The 23,133-nt window shown below is 41.0% G+C and overlaps 1 protein-coding gene across 2 annotated transcripts in view; it reads right to left on the reverse strand.

Annotated features, from left to right (window-relative positions):
• NMT2 (N-myristoyltransferase 2) overlaps positions 1–23,133 on the reverse strand; it is a 59,418-nt gene that overhangs the window by 3,211 nt on the left and 33,074 nt on the right. For both annotated transcript variants that reach the window (XM_055543884.1, XM_055543885.1), the window contains 8 exons: positions 21,884–22,028; positions 19,055–19,173; positions 18,867–18,958; positions 18,627–18,743; positions 15,671–15,841; positions 14,001–14,109; positions 5,481–5,651; positions 794–961 (listed from right to left, as the gene is read on the reverse strand). In XM_055543884.1, coding sequence (XP_055399859.1) covers positions 794–961; positions 5,481–5,651; positions 14,001–14,109; positions 15,671–15,841; positions 18,627–18,743; positions 18,867–18,958; positions 19,055–19,173; positions 21,884–22,028 — 1,092 coding nt within the window. The remainder of the gene's footprint in view (positions 1–793; positions 962–5,480; positions 5,652–14,000; positions 14,110–15,670; positions 15,842–18,626; positions 18,744–18,866; positions 18,959–19,054; positions 19,174–21,883; positions 22,029–23,133) is intronic.

Here is a 23,133-nt window from a genome sequence, read left to right on the forward strand (position 1 = left end):
TGTGGTCTCTGATGTTAAGAATATCACTCACTGAAGGCTCAGATGATGGATAGCATGTTTTTTTCAGGAATAAAATATTTAAAATTAAGATCTCTAAGTTATTTAGTCACTACCACACACTTAACAGACCATACTATCGCATGAGGATAACTTTTGAATTTTTTTTTTTATATGCACTAGGACACCAAAAATTCATGTGGCTCACTTTATCACAATACTTGCTTTATTACAGTGATCTGGAACTGTCTGGAACTGAACCCACAGTATCTCCAAGGAATATACCTGTATAACATGATCATGTAATTTTCTTATATTCCTTATATTATGAATTTTATGTTTTTTATTTTTTTTAAAGATTTATATGGACCACCTTTTAAAAGTCTTTATTGAATTTGTTAAAATATTGCTTCTGTTTTATGTTTTTGGTTTTTGGCCGCCAGGCATGGGGGATTTTAGCTCCCCAACCAGAGATCAAACCTGCATCCTCTGCTCTAGAAGGCTAAGTCTTAACCGCTAGACCACCAGGGAAGTCCCATGTACTTTCATATAAGGGTTGAAAGTTTCTGATTTGTACAAACTGTCTTTTTCGTTAAGTTACAATAGAGCTGATAATGAAAACAGTCACTAAAGTTTTTTTTAAAAAACCTCTTATCAAAATTCTTCTTTTGACTGATGGTCAACAGTAAAATATCTCAAATGAATTCCCCTGTGTGGAAGAAAATGCAAGACACTTGTATAATCTGACATACATATCTGGAGACGCGCACAGCACAGCCAGGAGTGAGTCACCTACCAGCTTGGCGATGATGAGCGCGTCGCTCATGAGGTCCAGCAGGGGCGTCTCCGTGTGGATGTTGTAGAAGGAGTAGGCGGCTTTGAGGCTCTTGTGAGCCGGGTGGTGCATGACTGTGGAGGGGAGTGTGTAGAAGCTCAGGAAGTCAGTTAGTTTACCACTGGAGTTCTAAAGAACAAAGGTAACGTCAGATAAACATCTCCTCCAACAAGTGTCATCCAGGCACTTCAGCTCACTTTGTGATCTCTGACTTGCACCATGGCTTTCCATCAGAATGGAGAGCAACTGCTCCTGCTCCATCCTCCAGGTCTGATGTGGAGCCCCACCGTGTGCTGGGCAGTGGTGGCCAGGGAAGAGCGTGGAGCTGTGCCTCAGCCTAAGTGCTCACTGGTGCCTGGCAGTAAGTTCTTAAGAAGGAATGCTTCTCTCTGGTTGACTAGTGACTACAGACTTATAGGGACAGTGATAAAAGTCAATTCACTGTTTTTGCAGGAATAAGATCATTAAGGATCAAGATACTACCTTTTCCAACTAAAGGATACTGTGTAATACCTAACATCTACTTGGCACAAGGCAGGAATTTTATCAGCTTGAAGTGAAGTGGGATAGAGTTTGGGAGTTGTTTTTTTTCGAAGCCTGTAAAAGGCATTGGTTCTGCACCAAAGTATATGTATGTAAATGACTGAGAAAATCTGAAGCTATCAAATATCAAAAGGGATGCAAAAAAGATGGTGTTTGTTTCACCATCACTGGTACAAGAAATACAAGAAATTAGTCAATATTGTTTGGGTTGTTTCAGTTAGCTGTGGTAACTAGGTATATATGTGGTTACTATGCAAGTCTGCAAAGAATTCAAGCTATATTTGAATTACACAGGTGCAGAGGCTAGACCACATATGTCATTGCTAGTATTTGTTTTAGCAGAAATTTCCAGAGGGATGGATTTATTCACTTTTTGAGTGCTTCTGATTCATTAATCCTTTTTTTCAGACATTAAAAATTAAAGATGTTAAGCTAAACTGATGTGCTGTATTAGCAGCTCAAATATTAGAGATGACTTAAAGGCCTAGATTTTCTATTTTGTTAAGGATTTTAAAATACCATAGCAGAAATTAAGAGAAAAAAAAATCACTGAATGGGCTCAGTAGCAGAGTGGAGATGACATGATAGAATCACTGAACTTGAAGACTCCAGTAGAATTTACCCAATCTGAAATAAGAGAGAGAAAACAGACTGGAAAAAAAAAATTAAGCCTCAGGGATCTGTGAAACAGCAATAAAAGATTCACCATTCATATCACTGGAGACCCAGAGGGAAAGAAGAAAATGGGCTGAAAGAGACAATGACTGAAAGCTTTCCAGAGGTGGCAGAGATTTAAGAAGCCAGAGGTGGCAGAAATTTAAGAAGAGATTCAAGAAGCCAAGTGAACTCTAAGAGGATAACAAAAAGAAATGCACATCATAATAAAATTTCCCAAAGTTAAAGACAGAGATCTTAAAAGTAACCACAGAAAAACAACTCACTACCTACAAGGAAATACTAATTCAAATGACAATGGTCTGCTCACCTGAAACCACAGAGACCAGAAGCAAGTGGCTCAAGAGCTGAATGAAAAGAACCATCAATTGTGAATTCTGTATCTGGTAAAGCTTCTTTCAGGAAAGAAGGGCAAATAAGACATTCTCAGACAAATGAAAACTAGAAGAATTCGTTGCCAGCAGACATACCTTTAACACTGGCCAAAGAACATACTTCAGATAGAAAGGAGATCTCAAGATACTCAAGATGGTGATATTTAAACTTTGAGACAGTAAAGAGACCTAAATGCAAGTAAAATCACTTGAAGTGGTGCAATGTGGATACCAGAGAACGGATAATTTATATCCATATACTATAATACTCAAATCTTGCTTGCTTGTGTTCAAGCACAAGCACTCTTTGTGACCCCATGGATGTAGCCCACCAGGCTCCTCTGTGGAATTTTCCAGGCAGGAATACTAGAGTGAAGTCGCTCAGTCGTGTCCAACTCTTTGGGACCCCATGAACCATAGCCTACCAGGCTCCTCCATCCATGGAATTTTCCAGGCAAGAGTACTAGAGTGGGTTGCCATTTCCTGCCCCAATACAGGGACCTAACCCGCATCTCTTCTGTCTCCTGCATCAGCAGGCGGATTTTTTACCACTGCGCCACCTGGGAAGCCCCATACTCAGATAAGACCTATACAAATATACTCAAATGCACTATAAATAAATCAAGACAGATCAAAAAATGGTCAAGGATAAGAAGGCAAGGAAAAAGAGAGGGGCAAGAGCCAGAAGAAACAACAGAAAATATAATATGGAAGACTTAAGCTCTAATATATCAATTATCATCAGGTGTAAATAGTCAAAATATACCAATCAGGAGAAATTCTGCAGAATACATAAGGAAACGTGGCCCAAACATCACTTCAAAATCAATGACATAGATGGGTTGGAAGTAAAAGGACTGAAACAGATATATCATGTAAACATGATATACAGGCATACCCTGGAAATATTGCGTGTTTGGTTCCAGACACCCTCAATAAAGCAAATATTGCAATAAAGTGAGTCACATGAGTTTTTTTGTTTTCCCAGTTTATATGCAAGTTTGTTTGCACTATAGTCTATTAGTGTGCAACAGCATTAAGTCTAGAAAAGAATATACATAATTTTAAAATACCTTATCACTATAAAATGCTAATCATCATTTAGAACTTTGAAGCAGTAACATCAAAAATCACCATAACACATATGATCATAATGAAAAAGTTTGAAATATTCAAAGAATTACCAAAATGTGACACTGAGAGACAAAGTGAGCAAATGCTGTTGGAAAAAAAATGGCACCAACAGGGTTACCATAAACTGTTAATTTGTTAAAAATGCACTATCTGACTAGTATAATAAAACAAAGAGTGATAAGATGAGGTCTGCCTGTACTAACAGACAATGAGAAAGAATTTTCTAAGGTTAGATGGGTTCAACTGGAGAATTCTAGCAAACATTTAAGGAACTAACACGAATTCTATACAATTTCTTCTAGAAAATAGAAGAGGAGGTCACACTTCCCAACTCCTCTTATGAGGTCAGTGGTTTCCTGATACAGAAACCAGAGACAGTAAAAAAAAAAAAAAAAAAAAAAAGAAACTGCATATCAGTATCTCTCATGAACTCAGGAAATACTCAATGAAATATTAGCACTCCAAATCCAATAATGTACAAAAAGAATTATACACCATAACCAAGAGAATAATTTTCCTAGGTATGTGAGGTGGTCAAATATTTGAAAATAAGTAAATAAATATACCATATCAACAGACTAAAGAAGAAAAACCGTATGATTATATCAACTGAAGCAGAAAAGGCACTGGACAAAATCCAACATCCGTTTATGATGAGAACTCTCAGCAAGTTGGAAATTTTCTCAAATTGATAAGGAGCATCCATGAAAAACTGACTGCTAACATAATGGTGTAAGTCATGGGGTTAGACCAAATGCTCTTCCCCTAATATCAGGAACAAGGCAAGGATGTCAGCCTTCACCACTCTTATGCAAGGAAGTACCAGAAGATCTAGCCCCTGCAATAAGGCAAGAGAAAGAAAGAAAAAGCATACAGATGGGAAGGGAAGAAGCAAAACTGACTCTATTTGCAGATGACAAAATTATCCATGTAAAAATCCCAAGAAATCTCCAAATAAACTCCTGGAACTAATATGTGATTTCAGCAAGGTTGCAGGATACAGGAGCATCACAGAAAAACCAATCACATTTCTACATACTAACAAGGAATATGTGGAAAACGAAACTTTAAAAAATGTATAGGATCTGGATGCTGAAAATTAAAGACCGCTGACAAAATAAAATTTAAAAGACCTAAATAAATGGAGACATACCATGTTCATGGATTGGAAGACATGTTAATTCTCCCTAAATTAATGCAATCCTGCTGAATATCATGTAATTATTATCACAATCCCAGCAAGGTCTTTTGTAAATTAAGACAAGCTTATTCTAAAATTTATATGCAAAGGCAAAGGAACTACATTAGCTAAAACAATCTTGACAAAGAAAAATGAAATGGGAGGAATCACTCTACCTGATATCAAGGCTTACTACAGAGCTACAGGTTAATTAAGACAGTGTGATATCAGTAGGGGAATAGACACAGAGATCAACGGAACAGAATGGAGAACGCAGAAATGGACCACAGTACAAAGTATTCGTATTCAGCCTATAGAAAACCTTTTACAAATCAAGACAAGGTTGAATGAAGTGATTGAATTATGCCATCTTGAACAAAGGCAGTTCAATTCCAACCAGTTTTGCAAAAGCAAAACAGTATTAAACTTTGAGACACCATTCATCTCTGATGAGGTCATCCAAACTGTCCTTTTCAAAACCGAGGGAAGCAATTAATCACACAGGCAACACCAGAGCAGTATCCTGATTTCCCATTATTAAGTAGTAAAAATGTGCTCTTGTGCCAGGAATGAAAACTGTAAGCACAGCTTGTTCTAACAGAGTGAGCAGAAGCTTGGCATAGAAGCAGTGAGTCATGGACACAGAGGAAGGAGATAGGCACTCTAGGGTCCTTCTGGGAAATGGACTCAGTCGCATAGTATTTTCATACTTTTCTGTACTATCTTATCACCTTATCTTTACCTCCACTACAAAAGTGTCAATGATGTGCTCCTGAGGGAGGAACCAGTGGGCTACTTCCTCTTCATCCATCACCGGGGCTAGATGAAACTGCTTCAGGTATGTGTTGGTGAGTTCTTGAACAGCTTTGATATCTCTTGGTTCCATTGGCCTCAAGCCTGAAGTTTTTGTAGCCTGTTGGAGTGAAAAAAAAACCAATGGGGAGGTTTAAATAAGAGGACTAAACAAACTTGGAGCCAGTGTGGTCCCCAGACCAACATTATCATCATCTCATGGGAGCTTGTTAGAAATGCAGATTCTTGGGCCTGCCCCAGATGTACCAAGTCAGAATGAGCAATTTCACAAAATCCCCTGGTGATTTGTATACACAGAAAGCTTGAGATGTACTGCTGCTGCTGCTGCTGCTAAGTCACCTCAGTCGTGTCTGACTCTGTGTGACCCCATAGATGGCAGCCCACCAGGCTGCCCCGTCCCTGGGATTCTCCAGGCAAGAACACTGGAGTGGGTTGCCATTTCCTTCTCCAGTGCATGAAAGTGAAAAGTGAAAGTGAAGTTGCTCAGTCGTGTCTGACTCTTAGCGGCCCCATGGACTGCAGCCTACCAGGCTCCTCCGTCCATGCGACTTTCCAGGCAAGAGTACTGGAGTGGGGTGCCATTGCCTTCTCCGTGAGATGTACTAGTTAAGCACATAAGCTACACAATGTGTTCTATCCTATCTTTGTGTACCAGGTCTTTGGTTAGTATTGCCTATGACCCAAACGAAACCAATGGGAACACTACAAATTCACCTATATACCCATGCCAAGAAATTTAACAGCCTACACCAGGGATCCCCAACCTCTGAGATCTAATGCCTGATGATCTGAGGTACAGCTGATATAATAATAATAGAAATAAACTGCACAATATAATGTACTATAATATATAATGTACTCGAATCATCCTGAAACCACCCGCCCCCTACCCCTGTCTGTGGAAAAATTATCTTCCATGAAACTAGTCCCTAGGAACAAAAGGTTGGGGACTGCTGGCCTACATAACAGGGCAAAACAATCCCAGCATGTGTTCTGGAATATCATGCCATAAGACTGCCATGTTTGACATTTTGAAAACACAGTTGAGAATGGCTGAGAAACTCATTTTGTCCAATAGCCCATGAATAAGATGTAGCTCTTTTGTTCTCATGAGCAGCAAAAATGAAAGAAAAGTCAATCATAACAGTCACTATGGGAAGGCAGGCATTTTAGTTACCAAGAACGAATGGCTAGTTGCCAAGTACTGGCCTTGGTCTTGCTGGTCATTAATTGACCAATGCTGGTCAATTAAAAGGTGATCATAATAGGCATCTGAATCCTTCATCTCATAAGTCACAGTTTTTACATAAGGCCATAGGGTTGGATGGCATCATCGACTCAATGGACATGAGTTTGAATAAACTCCAGGAGACTGTGAAGGACAGGGGAGCCTGGCGATGTCCTGCAGTCCATGGGGCTGCAAAGAGTCAGACACAACTGAGTGACTGAACAAAAACAACAAATAGGAATGACAGACCCTCAAAAGTCGGGACAAGGCCCCATCTGGATTTATTTGTTCAAGTGCTTATCCTTAAAAGAGCTTAAGGCATCAAGTATAAGAAGTGTCCAGATACCAGGACACTTGACACTGGAAGTGAGAAAGCTCACTACATTCCTTGTCTGTATGAAGACAAAACTCTAATTACTTACAAATGAGTTTGAGCAAGCTCTGGGAGCTGGCAAAGGACAGGTAAGCCTGGCATGCTGGAGTCCATGGGGTCGCAAAGAATTGGACACGACTGAGCGACTGAACTGAACTACAAAAACAACTTCATTTCTTCTAGTTAACTTGATACTTTTTTTTCCTTGAAGAAATACTGGATAAATTTTTAAGTGACAAATAACTTGTATATAAATACTTCTATTCTACCTAATCTGTCCTAAATTATTTCTGAGCACTTTTAAATTAAAAGCTGCCTCTAAGATTAGATCATCACAATTCCTGCATGCTCCCAGAGTGGTGGTTAGAGAAGACCAAGGTGGAAAATGGGTTTTCATCTTGAATGCTGGCTCTAATGGACATCAGTAGTCATGTTGAGGTTACTAAGGTTATGTGACAAGGAATGCTGGTCAATTACTGACTCGTGTTGGGAAGAGACAGGAGAGGTGTTCTTTGTATTTACAGACCCAACAGTCTTTAGCTGAGTATTTACTATGTACTACTCAGTTATGATTTACAGAATCTATAAAGATACCATAATGAAACTAAAATAGTTTAATACTCTAAATTAAGAGAATTTAAGTCCTTGACATTTAATAGAAAACTCAGACTTCCAGCATTTCTGTGGATCTCAAAGCCAAAGGGGGGCTTCCCAGGTAGCTCAGTGGTAAAGAATCCACCTGTCAATGCAGGAGACATGGATTTGATCCCTGGGTTGGGAAGATCCCCTGGAGAAGGAAATGGTAACCCATTCTAGTATTCTTGCCTGGGAAATCCCATGGACAGAGGAGCCTGGCGGGGTACAGTCCCTGGGGTCACAAAAGATTTAGACACGACTTAGCAACTAAACAACAACAAAGCCAAAGGACCTGAAATCTCCAGGTCCCAGCTTCCATCCAAGGCTTGCTGCTGCTGCTGCTGCTGCTGCTAAGTCGCTTCAGTCGTGTCCGACTCTGTGCGACCCCAGAGATGGCAGCCCACCAGGCTCCCCCGTCCCTCGGATTCTCCAGGCAAGAACACTGGAGTGGGTTGCCATTTCCTTCTCCAGCGCATGAAAGTAAAAAGTGAAAGTGAAGTCGCTCAGTCGTGTCCGACTCCTAGTGACCCCATGGACTGCAGCCTACCAGGTTCCTCCGTCCATGGGATTTTCCAGGCAAGAGTACTGGAGCGGGGTGCCATTGCTTTCTCCAATCCAAGGCTTAACCCTTGGTTAATAATGGCCTGAATAGGTGCTGAATGAATGACTGAATGCATGAATTCTTAGGTTTTTAGCACAATCATTTACCCAATAGGGTGAGGTGAAGGCTGCAGACATGGAAAAAAGTCACTGTCAGCTCTGAAGAGATGGCATTTCTTTCGCCTGGCATTCAAGTGCAAGCCAGGCATGAAACCAATATTTTCCTTTTGTTTCTGTAAGCCAATTTTAGTTATTTAGAGCATTTCTACCCTGCAATTTGTGGGAAGAGGGAAACCTATGTGACTGCTAAATGGTGTTAAATGAAATAAATATACATTTTGAAATGCTGGTAGGAAGACCAAAACCATACCACATGTATGCTGCAGTCATTTGAAAAGGTTATTTTCTGCTATGAGGATGACCTTGATAAATTTTAAATAGTCTTTCTTAACATTAGACTGTTTTTGCATTTGTTACTGATTCAGTAACAATCAATGATATCGAGACTTCCCTCGTGGTCCAGTGGTTAAGACTGTGCTTCCACTGCAGGGGGCACAGGTTTGATCCCCAGTTGGGGAACTAAGATCCTGCATGCCACAGCTCAAAATAAATGAAATGAAATAAAATGAGCCTCAAAAAATGAGATTATCTCATGACAGTAACAGGATACATCCTCTCTGTTCATAGAGAACATTCAGAAATGAGGAATAAAGCTTGCCAACTCCTTTTTGGAGCAAAATACACTTTTGCAGCACAATTCTTATTCATTGAACACTCATATTGTGAAATCAGTAAAATCAAAATCTTTTTTTGCCTGACAGACATCCTTAAAGCTGCAGTTGTCAAAGATTTTGGTCTGGAACTTTGTTATGGTCTTAAAAATTATTTAATACTCCCAAAGTGCTTTGTTTACATGGGTTATATTTATCTATATTTATTGTATTAGAAATTAAATTAGAAATTTTAAAGCAAAAGAATACATAAGCTCACATTCCATTTAACCTCTGGAAGACTGCACAGTGCACTTGTAAGATAATCAAAGATGCAAATTATTTTTGTGTTATTCTAAATAACTGACTTCACAGGTCCCCCCAAAGTGCTCTGGGAACTTCCTGGGGCCCCTAGACCACACTTTGAGAACTGCTACCTCAGGTCTCTGAAGGTTAGGAAAATGGGTAATAGAATTTAGACAAGGAAGACTCAGTGAAACAGTATATTTTGGCAAATGGGCAGTGAGAAAGCATATAAACAGCAATTTTCAAGCACTTCAAACAAGTTTTTACAGGAGCTAAGTTAAAGCAGAAGGAAACATCAGATTACATCCAATTATGAAACAGAAAAGGTACTAGAAACAGGGGAAGAATATATGCTTTTCCTGATCAACAATGGCTTATGTATCTCAGAACCTAAGCTTGTTTCTTTCTAACATCATAAAGTCATATCCTCTCCAGGAAATCTACTGAAGCATGACATAAATTTTAATATATAAAATTATATTCTAGGGGGTTTCCTGGTGGCCTAGTGGTTAGGATTCTGGGCTTTCACTGCTGTGGCCTGTGTTTAATCCCTGATCAGGGAACTGAGATCCGGCAAACTGCATAGTGTGGCCAAAAAAATAATTCTATTTTATATAATAGCTGTTGTTTTCAGGAAGAGGTGGAGGGAAATGTCATGCCTAGATAGAAATTTAAGCTTTGGCATAATCCGAGTCAGATGGCAATGTTTTCTGAGATTTCAATAAAAAGCAAAAAAAATTTCCAGTGACTTAACTGAGAAAATTTTAAATTTCATAAGCAAAGTCTATTTCTGAATCAGAGCTACTTTCCCATGGTCAAGCTAATATGCATTACTCTTTGGACTCTCCATACACTGAAATGTGTATAAAATTTGCTTTTAAGTTTATAAGGAAATCAAGCTCAGAGCCCTATTAAAAAACAGAAGCAGTGCTGTTCTCCATCAAGCTATGTAGTGTGAACTGATTTGGAGTCAAGATTCCAGAGTAGAGATGTAAGCCTTGATTATGGATACTTTTTTGATTTAAGAAGGAGCAGTGAGACATTACACACTAAACAAACAAACAAACAAAACCAAAAAAACCTACAGTTACTAAACCAAGAATATCTGTGTTTTAGCATGGCTTCATAGGCATACATTTCTTGCAACACAATGTAAAGATGTTGGGAGAGTAACCTGACTCCTGCTTTTTATCTACTTCAAATTTCTTTACCTTGGGACTTCCCTGGTGGTCCAGTGGTTAAGACTCTGAGCTTCCAATGCCCCTAGGGGGTGCAGGTTTCATCCCTGGTCTGGGAGCTAAAATCCCAAATGCCTTGTGGCCAAAAAATAAAAACAGTAAAACAAACAAACAAACAAAACCCAATATTGTAACAAATTTAATAAAGACCAAAAAAAAATGGTCCACATTAAAAAAAAAAAATCCTTCACCTTGAAAAGCACTGACCAAAAAAAAAAAAAAAAAGTCCAACATTGTTTGGAAAGTCTCAACACATTAAAAACAAACTGACATTCACTGTAAAGCAACTATACTCCAATTACATAAAAATGAAAAACCAGCATTGAAAGGGCAGGAAACTGTTCCTCTTGGGAAAATCTTAGTCTCGTTGGTAATGGTAGCTAATGGCATGAGCTGGTGGGGATGGTTCTGTCCTGATTGGAAGACTCTGAGCAAATCAATCTGTGTCTCAACATTCTCTTCTGTGACTGGGAACAATGACTTGACCCCTCTGATCAATGTGAATAATAAATGAGGTTACAGATGTTAACTGTTTGGCATAACGTCGGCCACAATCAATGTTAACTTGTATAGTCTATGATCAACACATAAAGCTGGCACGGTGAGCTGAAACGGTTACAACAAAGCAGAAAATGAGGCTGAACAAAAAACCTGTGTTCAGTAAGGCTCTTCTCTACACTTCATAATACAAAAATGTTCTCAAACGATATGACTGTCTGACCCTGGGAGAGAAGGAAGTGGTCTGGCTTTTGCTGCCTCATCCAGCTTCTAAGCCAGGAGCTCAACACCAAGGTTGCTGCTGGTGGCACCTTCCAATTTTTCAAAGTTTCTACTTGCATCTCTTCTACCCTTTCTCTCTCTTTTTTTTTTAAATTAATTTACTCTTTAGTTTTCTTTCCTTCCCTATGACTTAAAAAGAATAAAGGAGGCTGGAACAAGCCAACAAGAGCTGTTTGGAGAACCTTCACAAGTCTCAGTCTTTGCATCTGTGCAATGGGGTAAGAATACCAAATTCAGAAGGTGGTTGAGAGAATATGCTAATATACGTGACAGCACTTTATCAGCTTCGACTTATGGTGGAAGAAAAAAGGCAGTCACCACAGCACCATGGCTGGAAGAGGTATGCTCTTCTGTAACCGAGTTGACTGCAACCAAGATGCCAGAGTCTGCTTTCACCACCAATGTCCGACCAGCAATTTATCACTAACGTTTCAAAACATGGTTACCTGTGAGCTGATGGATGCTTGTACAAGAATACGGAGGTCGATGGACAAAGTCAAATCAAAAATAACTTTCCGCACCTCTAATCATCCTGGATAAACCAATGACAGCTACTAAATTTCCTTATGCTTCATTCCACTTCATGTGACTATACAGACAAGGAGGTGCTTTTCTTACACACAAGCTAAACAGAATTAGGTTGAGAAACTGAAATCAGGGGAGACCAAGGAAGAACAGCATTCGCCCCTACTGGGAAAAGGAGGCTTGCTTCAAGTTCTTATTTTAACTCGCAGATAGCAAAGCATTTGACACTTGGCCAGGAGGACGCTGAGCATCAGCTGTGTCTTGTCTCAGCCGTGTGCTGTGCCCCTCCAGGGCCCTTTTTTCTCACAGCCATTTGTGCCCCTATGTGAGCCCACCCTTCTCAGTGTCTCTGGGACTTGGCCATTAGCAGAAGTTACGTCTAGTTGATCAGTAAATTGTCATGGTCATAACGATGGTGTGACCCCTCAGGGCATTTTCCAGAGTCTCCATATACTTAGCCTCATGTCTGTCACCCCAGCTTGAGGGGCCCTGGTCCTCCTTTCCCAGGACACGTGGACCCTCCCTCGTTATGTCACCACACTTTTTATTTCCCTCTGTTCTGAACTATGTTCCCCCTCCGTCCTTGGCCTTACAGACAGGCAGTGAGTTCACGAGTTCAAGCCCCACTGTCTCCAACTGCAGCTTAGACAGAAAGGAGACCATGCCTTCTGGTCCCTCTGCCAGATGGGAAGCCCTGGAATCCCTGGTTTCCTTCATCTCCACGTCTCTCCTTATGAAATTCTGCCTAAGTCAGAAACATGTTGATTCTGTCGATGAAAGAAAGACTTCAATCCGTGTAGCCACTGATCACATGTTTCTGGTAAACACACAACTGGTCCAAGCCAAGAGGAGCTGGAGTCAGCCACGCCTCCATAGAGGAAGTCCTTCCCCGCCTTGCTTGGAGGAACACTCTATGTGAATCCCTCAGCTGAGTTAAAGTACTTACTACAACCCAAAAGAAAGAACAGCTCTGATGAAATCAAAACTTCACACTACAGATCCCATCTGTGTGGACAGATTCCAAGATGGCCCCAGTGATGCCCGCCCACCTTCACTGGAGTTCACGCCCACACCATCCACTTATCTTGAGTATGGGTGGGACCAATGACATATGGCAGTAGTGATTTCACTTTGTGAATTGACTACACAGGATTCTAACTTCCATCTTGCTAGCAGATGCTCTCTGTAGACTCTCACCGTGTGCTGTGATCTGCCCTTCAGGGAACCCCCACCAATGAGGAGCTGAGGCAGCCTCAGGCCGACAGCCAGCAAGCAATGGAGGACCCCAGTCCATCTGCCCACCAGCAACTCAAGGCTAGCAACAGCCAAGTGAGTTTGAAAGTGGATCCATCCCTAGTCAAGTTTTCAGACAAGACTCTGACCCTGGCTGATGCCTTGATGACAGCTTCACAAGGAGCCTGAAGCAAAGACCTCAGCTAAGCTGTGCCTTGATTCCTGACCCACAGAACCCAAGAGATAGTACATGTGTTGGTTTCAGCTTCTGCCTTTGTGGTAGTTTCTTATGGAGCGACAGAGAACTCATTTACCATCTGAGCCCCAAATAAAAGCCAAGACTGGTAAGCACATTTAAATTTTCCCTTATTAAGGGACAACTTTTCACACTGTGAAGTTTCTAGTTTAAAACGATGCTAATTCAATAAGACATTATTTCCTCTCCCTAGGTTTCTCTTTTAAACCTTATCCCTTAATTCCATCTGCTAAGAAACCATCAGAAGCTGGAACTTTTCTTCCCTCTTCCTGAATAGAATGTAAGTGCTCAAAATTTAAAAACCTGCAAGTTCGGAGTTCAACCCCATCCAACCCCAAACTGAAGACCTTTTAAAAGCCTTAAAACAAAAACAAAAACAAAAAAAACCTGGTATTTCCAAATGAACTCTCCTCCTGGCCCTGAAGTTCTCTGAAGTCTTTTTAGCTACATATTCACATCCTCAGACACATGAACCAATTTTTAGCTTCCTGCAAATAATTCTTTTCTATGTTAAAAGTTTCAGTTGTTAATAGCTTCAAAAAACAGCAAGCCATTCTTACTTACATCTGGAAGTCTGTACAGCTTCATCGTTCTCTGCAAAGTCATATTTCTACTCAAGTGAGAAAATTTCACTTCTACCAATTTTCTGGGGTTTAGTGATCGATGCCAGTATCTGAAATACAATACAGGCTTTAAGGTCTGATTGATTTCTAACTCTCCAAGTTTTTACTCTTTGTTTCAGCTCAGCTGTTACAGAAGTATTGAACAAACATCATGTAGGGCCTGGTGCAGTGCTAGGTCCTGGTCCTCTGCCTATGTAATTATTTTATTTGTCATTTTTACCTCGAAATGATGTTCCAGTTATGCTCTTTTGACATTGGTAACCTTCCGTCTCTTTTAATATAGAAAAATCTTAAAATTGCAGAAGAAATATTGACAATGTCCAGTTTGTAAGTATTGAATGACCATCACAGATTCTAAGAAGGCAAACCAAAAACTTTAAAAACATGAAAATACTCCCTTAAGTTAGTAACCTTCACATTTATATAATGCACATGGAAGAAAACAACTTTTTGAGAAATGAGTTTGAATTTCTTAAATGATTCTGGCTTAGGTACTAGAATGAATGATTACAGATTATATTAAAATATACCTGTGAAGTCTTATTTATTCTGTTTATTTATGAATAATTTAATAGGAGAGAGGCATTTTACAGGTTTGTCTTCTGTACTCTGAAGTTTTTTTCCTGAAGTTTCATCTTATTTGAGTCAATAAAAATAGTAGTGGCTTCCCAGGTGGCCCAGTGGTAAAGAATCGGCCGGCCAATGGAGGAGATGCAGGAGACTTGGGTTCAGTCCCTGAATTGGGAAGATCCCCTGGAGGAGGAAATGGCAACTCACTCCAGTCTGGATAATCCCATGGACTGAGGAGCCTGGTGGGCTGCAGTCCATAGGGCAGCAATGGGTTGGACACGACTGAGCAGGCATGCATACACACATGCAAAAACAGAGGAGAGGGAAGGACTTCCCTGTCAATCCAGTGGTTAAGACTCTGCACTGCAAATGTAGGGGGTGAGGTCTCAACCCCTGGTTGGGGAACTAAGATCCCGTATGCTGTGCAGCGCAGCCAGAAGATACAAAAAAAATTTAAAAATAGTAGAGGGACACAGACTCTTTCTGATGCTCTAAAAACAGGTTAGTCAAGTGAAAATCTGATATATGATTTTCTTACTGGATTAACTTTTGAAAGCTTGAAAAGAGCACATGAAATAATAAAGTAATAACAACAGAGCTTTAGCCTTCTTTTCACTCATAGCAGACAAGTATGTTCAGGCTTTCCGGCCAGATGCTTATCAAGCTTTTGGAGCAGTTCCTGACAGCACTGGTACAGCACTGAGTGTTCGAGAGGGAAAGAAAATGGAACTACAGGGACATCTCCTGATAACTGATGCCCTGGGTTTCCCAAGGCAGCAACTAGCCTTTCAAATGAAGAGACACAGAAATGGACACACAGCATCATCCATATACATGTGGCTGTGGGGTTTACTGCAAGAATACTGGGCTAATGGTTCTTGGTTGTATCTCCATCTCTGCTACCAACCAACATCATCATCATGGGTCAGCCAAAATCCTTCCAGGCTACAAGGGTGGAGAATAATACTTGTAGAAACATGGCAAGGAGGCTTGAAGCATTAGGCAAAGGTGATGTGCAAGATAAAGGTGTGATGCTAATACCTGCACGTGGCCACTGGCTTTGGAAGAACCACTCCAGCGGTATAAACGGCCTGGAAAATCCCTTCCAGGTTCACTCTTCTGGTTATTTCTCGAATCAACACTGGGGCTACCCGTTTTGATCTCAATTTCTTATGAACACAAAGAAAGTTGATTTCAACCATCTTCTTCACACTAAGAAAGAAAGGTGTTGAAAATTAGAACCAATGTAAGAGAAGAACATTTTTAAAAAACAAGATAACACCTATAACATTTCAAAGAATATGAAACTGAAAGGCCTCCCTTAACATAATATTTAAGTAAAATATTCTACCATTTAGATATTTTACAAATTCAGGTTAACACACTATTCCCCACATGCCCCCACCAAAATGATCATAAACTCTAGGTTGTGGAGATGTAAACCTTCTTGTTCTAAATAAATCTGAGAACTTGGGTCTGTTCTAAAGTTTTCAGTTTAAAAACTGGATCGGCTGTGCCTCAAAGCTTCTATATCTGTTTTTCCTGTAACATATACAATTATGGCAGAAACTGGGTCACCCAGATGCAGAATCTAATAAGACACTGCTTTGGAGTATAATGCAATCTCTGGGATCCCTGGGAAGCACCTTGACAAGGCCAGAGCTGGTGCTTTTCTAAGCAACAATAAATCTTCTAGAGCTTCAAAGTCCATCCGCTGCTCTGGTTCCAGATATAGGCATTTCACTTGGCACAAAATATTCCTTGAGATCAAATGCGTTTCAGCAGTAAATAAGATCACCTAGCATACTGAAATGTGAAGAGACCTATGCACTAAATCTTTGCATTTCATAGCTCTATCTTTGACTCTCTAGGCTGGAGACCCAGGGCAAAAATGGAACATACATATCCTATGGATAAAAACCCTTCTAAAAAAATTCCTTCAAGTACTTTCCTCCCCAGAAACAAATCTGAAGTACCTATTTATATCTTTGTTTTTTTCTACTAGGCACATATATACATAACCTGGGTGTGCATGTATCAGACTGAGAAGCAGAGAAAGACGGAGAAAAATACAACTGTCTTTTTTGGTTATTGTACACAACCTTTTAAAATGAATTCACAACCTTTATTTTTTAGAGCAGTTTTAGGTTCACAGCAAAACTGAGCAGCAAGTACAGATTTCCCATGTACCTCTGCCCTCCCCACATGCACAACCTCCCCTACCATCCACAACATGTACTCAGGCATTTTAAAAAGCCATTTGTAGAGATGTGGATGAAACCAGAGCCTGTCATAAGGAGTCAAGTAAATCAGAAAGAGAAAAACAAATACTGTATATTAATGCTATATGTGGAATCTAGAAAAATGGTACAGATGAATGTATTTGCAGGGCAGGAATAGAGGCACAGATGTAGGGAATGGATGTGTGGACACAGTGGGGGAAGGAGGGGGTGGGATGAATTGGGAGTTTGGGACTGACATATATATACCACCATGTGTAAAACAGATAGCTAGTGGGAACCTGCTGTATAGCGCAAGGAGTTCAGCTCGGTGCTCTGTGATGACCTACAGAGATGGGATGGGGGAGGGGGGAGGCTCAAGAGGGAAGGGGTATATGTATACATATGGTTCATTCACATTGTTGTACAGCAGAAACTAACACAGCATTCTAAAGCAATTATATTCTAATAAAATAAATAAATAGGTTAGACACTGGGAAAAAGAAGCCTATTCTTTTTTTTGTTTCTGATGGAACAGTGATTTATTTGATATGAGCACAGCATAATTCATTTAACCAATATTTTATTATTGGACATTTGTGTCATAACCATATAATTAGAATTTTTCTAGATAAACACTAATTTGGGAAGTTGTTTGCCTCGCAAATTCGTTCACGGTAAGTTTCAATATGTTAGGATTCAGGAAGCTTTTACTCTCTGTTTTCTTCCTTAGTGTCACTTTTTTTTTTTCATAGTTGGGCCAGTCATTCCAGGCCCTTCTTTTTTTAAATTTTATTTTATTTTTTAACTTTACAATACTGTATTGGTTTTGCCATATATCAATATGAATCTGCCACAAGTATACACGTGTTCCCCATCCTAAACCCTCCTCCCTCCTCCCTCCCCACACCATCCCTCTGGGTCGTCCCGGTGCACCAGCCCCAAGCATCCAGTATCGTGCATCAAACCCAGACTGGCGACTCGTTTCATATATGATATTATACATGTTTCAATGCCATTCTCCCAAATCATCCCACCCTCTCCCTCTCCCACAGAGTCCAAAAGACTGTTCTATACATCTGTGTCTCTTTTGCTGTCTCATATACAGGGTTATTGTTACCATCTTTCTAAATTCCATATATATGCGCTAGTATACTGTATTGGTGTTTTTCTTTCTGGCATACTTCACTCTGTATAATAGGCTCCAGTTTCATCCACCTCATTAGAACTGATTCAAATGTATTCTTTTTAATGGCTGAGTAATACTCCATTGTGTATATGTACCACTGCTTTCTTATCCATTCATCTGCTGATGGACATCTAGGTTGCTTCCATGTCCTGGCTATTATAAACAGTGCTGAGATGAACATTGGGGTACACGTGTCTCTTTCCCTTCTGGTTTCCTCAGTGTGTATGCCCAGCAGTGGATTGCTGGGTCATAAGGCAGTTCTATTTCCAGTTTTTTAAGGAATCTCCACACTGTTCTCCATAGTGGCTGTACTAGTTTGCATTCCCACCAACAGTGTAAGAGGGGTCCCTTTTCTCCACACCCTCTCCAGCATTTATTGCTTGTAGACTTTTGGATCGCAGCCATTCTGACTGGTGTGAAATGGTACCTCATAGTGGTTTTGATTTGCATTTCTCTGATAATGAGTGATGTTGAGCATCTTTTCATGTGTTTGTTAGCCATCTGTATGTCTTAAAAGAAGCCTATTCTAACCACAATTCTTGGAGAAGCAATACGTCAAAATCAACAAGGGACAAGCTTCACCACGTACCTGTCATAGATCCGAATGTTTGCGGGGATGGCACTGATAAACCCCACCAGTTTTTTGTTCGAAGACACCCTGACTCCACAGTGCCACTGAAGGAGCCAGCCTGGGGGACGCAGAGCCCTGAAGTCAACACAGGCAAGGAAAACGAGTGTGCTGAGTGTCCAAGAACACAGGGACAGAGAAAGACAGCCCAACCCCACTGCAGTCGCATCCCCACCAGGCACTGGCAACCACGAGACTCACCACAGCAGGAACTCGGGCGAGTAGTCAAACCGGAACATGTTGTCATCATCCTCGACGTAATTCTCATTCAGCAAGGTGTACAGCTCCCGGAGCTATGAGACCAAACATGTGTCCCACCTGTGACGCTAGGGAACGACACAGCAGCAACCCAAGCCAACGCGGGGACTGAGGTCTAAGGTTTTACTTACCACTTCGGCATTACCCAAGTCTAAAGTGTCCCACATAAAACCCTGTGGCAGGGAGTATGGTTCCTGACGCACGTTTTCTTTATCAGCTTCAATTGCGCCATGAGACGTTATTACTTCATCTAGATACAGGGAGAAGGAGAAAAAAAACAAAAAGAGAGATGTTTCAATTACAAAGTGTTCCGATGACCCCAAACGGTCAGTTACAGGAAACAAAAGCATGCTTTAGGGCTACTGAGTTTCACATAATCTTTAAAAATACTATACTGTTTCAGCTACCTTTAGAGGAAGTAAGGTAGTTACGTGGAGGTGGAGGTTAACTGCTATCTGAACAATTACAGGAGAAATAACTCGTCATCCGATGGCAAACTGGACATAAGAAAACAATAGTGATTCCTCAATCTGAAGCCTCAGACTAGAGACTAATCATACGGCACAACTGCCGGCAATGTAGGTTTGCTATGACAGTCTTAGAGATGTTTTCTGTTTAACTCTGTTTTTCAACAAACGGGGCAAGGGCTGCAATGACCTCTGACCCCTCCCAGCACAATCCAAAATTCAGTTCAGGACTGCCTACTTCTGTCCGGGCTGCTGGCAGCACAGTTCAAGCCATCAGTGTCTCCAGCGATTTCCACAAAGGTGCCCTTTTCCAGTCCTTCCTCTGGAACTTCCCAGTGTAGCTGGGATAAAATCCAGCCCCTTGGCCGTGGCCTGTTGCCTGTCTGGCCACCCTCAGCACATCTGCCCCACCGGCCTCCCTCGGGCTGGGCCTTTGCTCAAAAGGCTGTCCCTGGCCTTTCACGTGGCCAGCCGCTCCTGCTTCTTCAGACTTAAGTTACACACCACTTTTTCATAGCATCCTCCTCAACGAAAGCTCTTCCTATGTGGATATGTCCTCCCTACCTGCTCACTGTTAACCCTGCTTTCCCTCTACTGGCTCCTGTGTCTGTATCCCAGCGCCTGGCATATACAACAGATACTCAACAAACATCTGCTGAATAAATGACCTTCAGGTACAGTTCTTACCATCGCAGACCTTTTTACAGGGGGAAGTCACAGAGTTTGCACCCACCCTAAAGGGTTTCTTTTCTCTCCTCCTAATCCCCGACTTTGCTATTCATCTTATCTCCAGTCTACCAGCTCATCCCTACATGAGTACCTCAGGCTCCCTCAGGTCAGCCCAGTGGTCAGGTGCCCAGCTGCTCCCTTGGGGTCCCTGGGGAGTTGCTCTTAGGGCTTGGCTGATGTACACAACACCAGGGGCTCACCCCATTCAGGCAGCTCCAAACAGCGGGGTGTGTTTGACTGAACTGGAATAGAGCTCTGGAGAGAGACGATGAGATAGTCTCCCTGACTTTCAAACATTCTCCCCAACCTCAGGTTCCCTCTTCGGCCATTAACCTGGCTCTGCCTTAACTGAAGTGCATAGAGAAGGCAAGGATTTAGGGGAGGGGCTAAAATGAGGTGAGCAGACGGCTGGTGCACTGGGGTGGGTGCCAGCTAAAGAGACTTTCTTCTCCCCTGAGCCATGACCCAAAAGCCACCAGCAGCATTTAGCCAAACCCAATACATTCAGATCAATAAACCTTCATTCCCTTTAGCCAATGGTCACTCAATTCAGTGTCATTTAAAATCCAGTAAATTCATTCTAGAGGGTCTTCTTTCCTCACCAAATAATTTCTAGAGACTTAAAATCAAGGGAAGATCACTGCTTTCTGCTTCTGTTCACGCTCTGAAGCTCTTGCTTTTGAAGCTGCGTGGGGTGAGCGTGGGTGGTAAAGGAACAATCCCTTTTAAAAAGTTTGAAATCCATGATTTGAAGGCATGGAGGACAATTGTTTCCTGCTTTATAAATGATGAAACTGGCTATCTGTACATAACTTGGCTAATAAGACTTTGGGATGGCAATGAACCCCTTATATTAAATATTATATATTATACATTAAATTTTGAATCTGGAACTATCATTGAAGAAATATATGGAAATGATACAATTATTTATCTTCATATAAACATAAGTCAAAGCAACAGGTTGAGCTTGTAATACACTGATAAGCATTTTTATGGCATTTAGAGCATCTGTTGGGTTGGCCAAAAAGTTCATTCTGGTCTTTCCACAAGACGGTATGGAGAAAGCTCAATGAACTTTTTGGCCAATTTTATTCTTTTTTTTTTTTTTTTGCATAATGTGAAAGGGTAACAATGGAATTATGTTTACAGAAACTTAAGTGGTAGAAGTTTAAGTGAAATATGATGGAGCAGGCCTGGCACTGCAGGAAGAGGACCAGTAATGAAGTTCTGACGTGACCCAGAGCCCTTACAAAGGCCTTCACAAGGCGTCCCGATTCACTTAGACGCAGTGTTATCACACTGGTAATCATTAACACCATCGGTGAATGTTCAGAATCCTACTGTTAACAGAGCAAAATTTTCTATTTCAGTAAGATTTAATAGGCAAATTTCCTGTGTCTTCTGGGATAACTGAGGTGTGAGACTGCTAAAAATTTATGTAGAAGGAAAAACCACTCCATGAAGACTGGAACCAAAACACTGGCAGTGGGGAGACTCCTCTTTTATGTGTATATCTATATACTTCATACACTAATGTTTGAAGTGTGGGGACACTAGATTTTTTTGTAGGCACAGGGGTTATATTAAAATTGTTGTTACTAAAAGCCAATGTCATCACTCAATATTTATTTTAATAGGAAAAATATGACTCAGAATCTGTGGTCTGAAACAAATCATATAAGTGAAATCAAGTCTCTTTTTGTGTTTTTTGTTGTTGTTAACCCCGCTTTGTTTCCGGAGGGAAAAGGCAGAAAGGCTTACTTAGTTTGGGTACCGGCTGTGTGTCCCAAAACTGGTATCTGTGTTTGGCAGCCTCATCAATGTTTCTGGCGGGGCCCTGGCATGCAGATAACAGCTCCATTGCCCTCTGGATATCCTGCAACTTCTGCATTGGGATGGTGGAATTCTACAACAGCAAAGACACACAGACACAGAGCATGAGGAAGCTGCCGCTGCTTCCAAACCTAGGGCAGCAGGTACATGCACGCCTGCCTCGGAGGCTACAGCGTTCGCTGGAAAAACGCACGATCCTCTTCTAAGCGTGGACCCTGGGCTCAAGTATGCTAACACATTAAAATATAAGCAAAGGTACAGGATAAAGGCAACAACAGTCCTATAGGTTTAATGGGGTTCTGACAGTCTGGAAAATCTCTAGTAAATCAAGCCAATGTTTGCTTCAGTTTCCCAAACATCTGCAAATGGTCCTCATGGTTAATTACTCATGTGAGTGGAGCAGCAGAAAGGGCTGCCGTGCAATGCAAACGTGAGCATCATACAGCAGCCAGTCAGCCCCTGGTTCTGGCTTCACTGCTGGAGTTAATGCTTGGCAGGAGCAATTCGGGGACAAAAGAAAGAACTTCTAGAATGGAAACGAGGTGGACAAGGCAAATTTTAGTTCATTAAAAGAAAGAAAGAAATCTGAACTTAGTGCTGGGTGGAGGAGGAAGTTCATCAAGAAAGGACTCTCAAAGGATGCCTTATCCTGGACCACACCCCACCCGCTACTAATTCTGATGCTCCACCAGAAACAAATCCTTCAATGAGGATGTGCAGTTTCCTCCACGAATTCAGAACCTTTTACAACCATAGCCTGTTAGCCCCAACCCAAGTGTGGTAAATAACCTTCCTTTTTAGTAAAGTGTATCCTCAGTCTATAAAATTGACAATGCCTTTAAATACTAAAGTTCCTTCCTTAAAACCAATATTTCTGGCATTTCTGAAGATTCCTTAGCTCTTTTTTTTTTTTTTCTGGAAAATCCCTCAAATGATGTAATCAGATCAGATCAGTCGCTCAGTCGTGTCCGACTCCTTGGGACATAAGACTGAATATGGAAATTGGTGAGGTTTTCTCAACATGCAAAATTACTGATGAGTTTTAGGATTTTGATGCCATACAAAGAACGCTCTTCGCTGTGGGTTCAGAAGTGGTTAGAAAGAGTCTCAGGACTTTCAGTTCTTGTCAACATCACAGGCACCAAGGAAAGGTACCATCGACCCTCAGTGGTTTATTA

The sequence above is a fragment of the Bubalus kerabau genome, chromosome 13, assembly GCF_029407905.1.
Source record: "Bubalus kerabau isolate K-KA32 ecotype Philippines breed swamp buffalo chromosome 13, PCC_UOA_SB_1v2, whole genome shotgun sequence".
Lineage (NCBI taxonomy): Eukaryota > Metazoa > Chordata > Mammalia > Artiodactyla > Bovidae > Bubalus > Bubalus kerabau.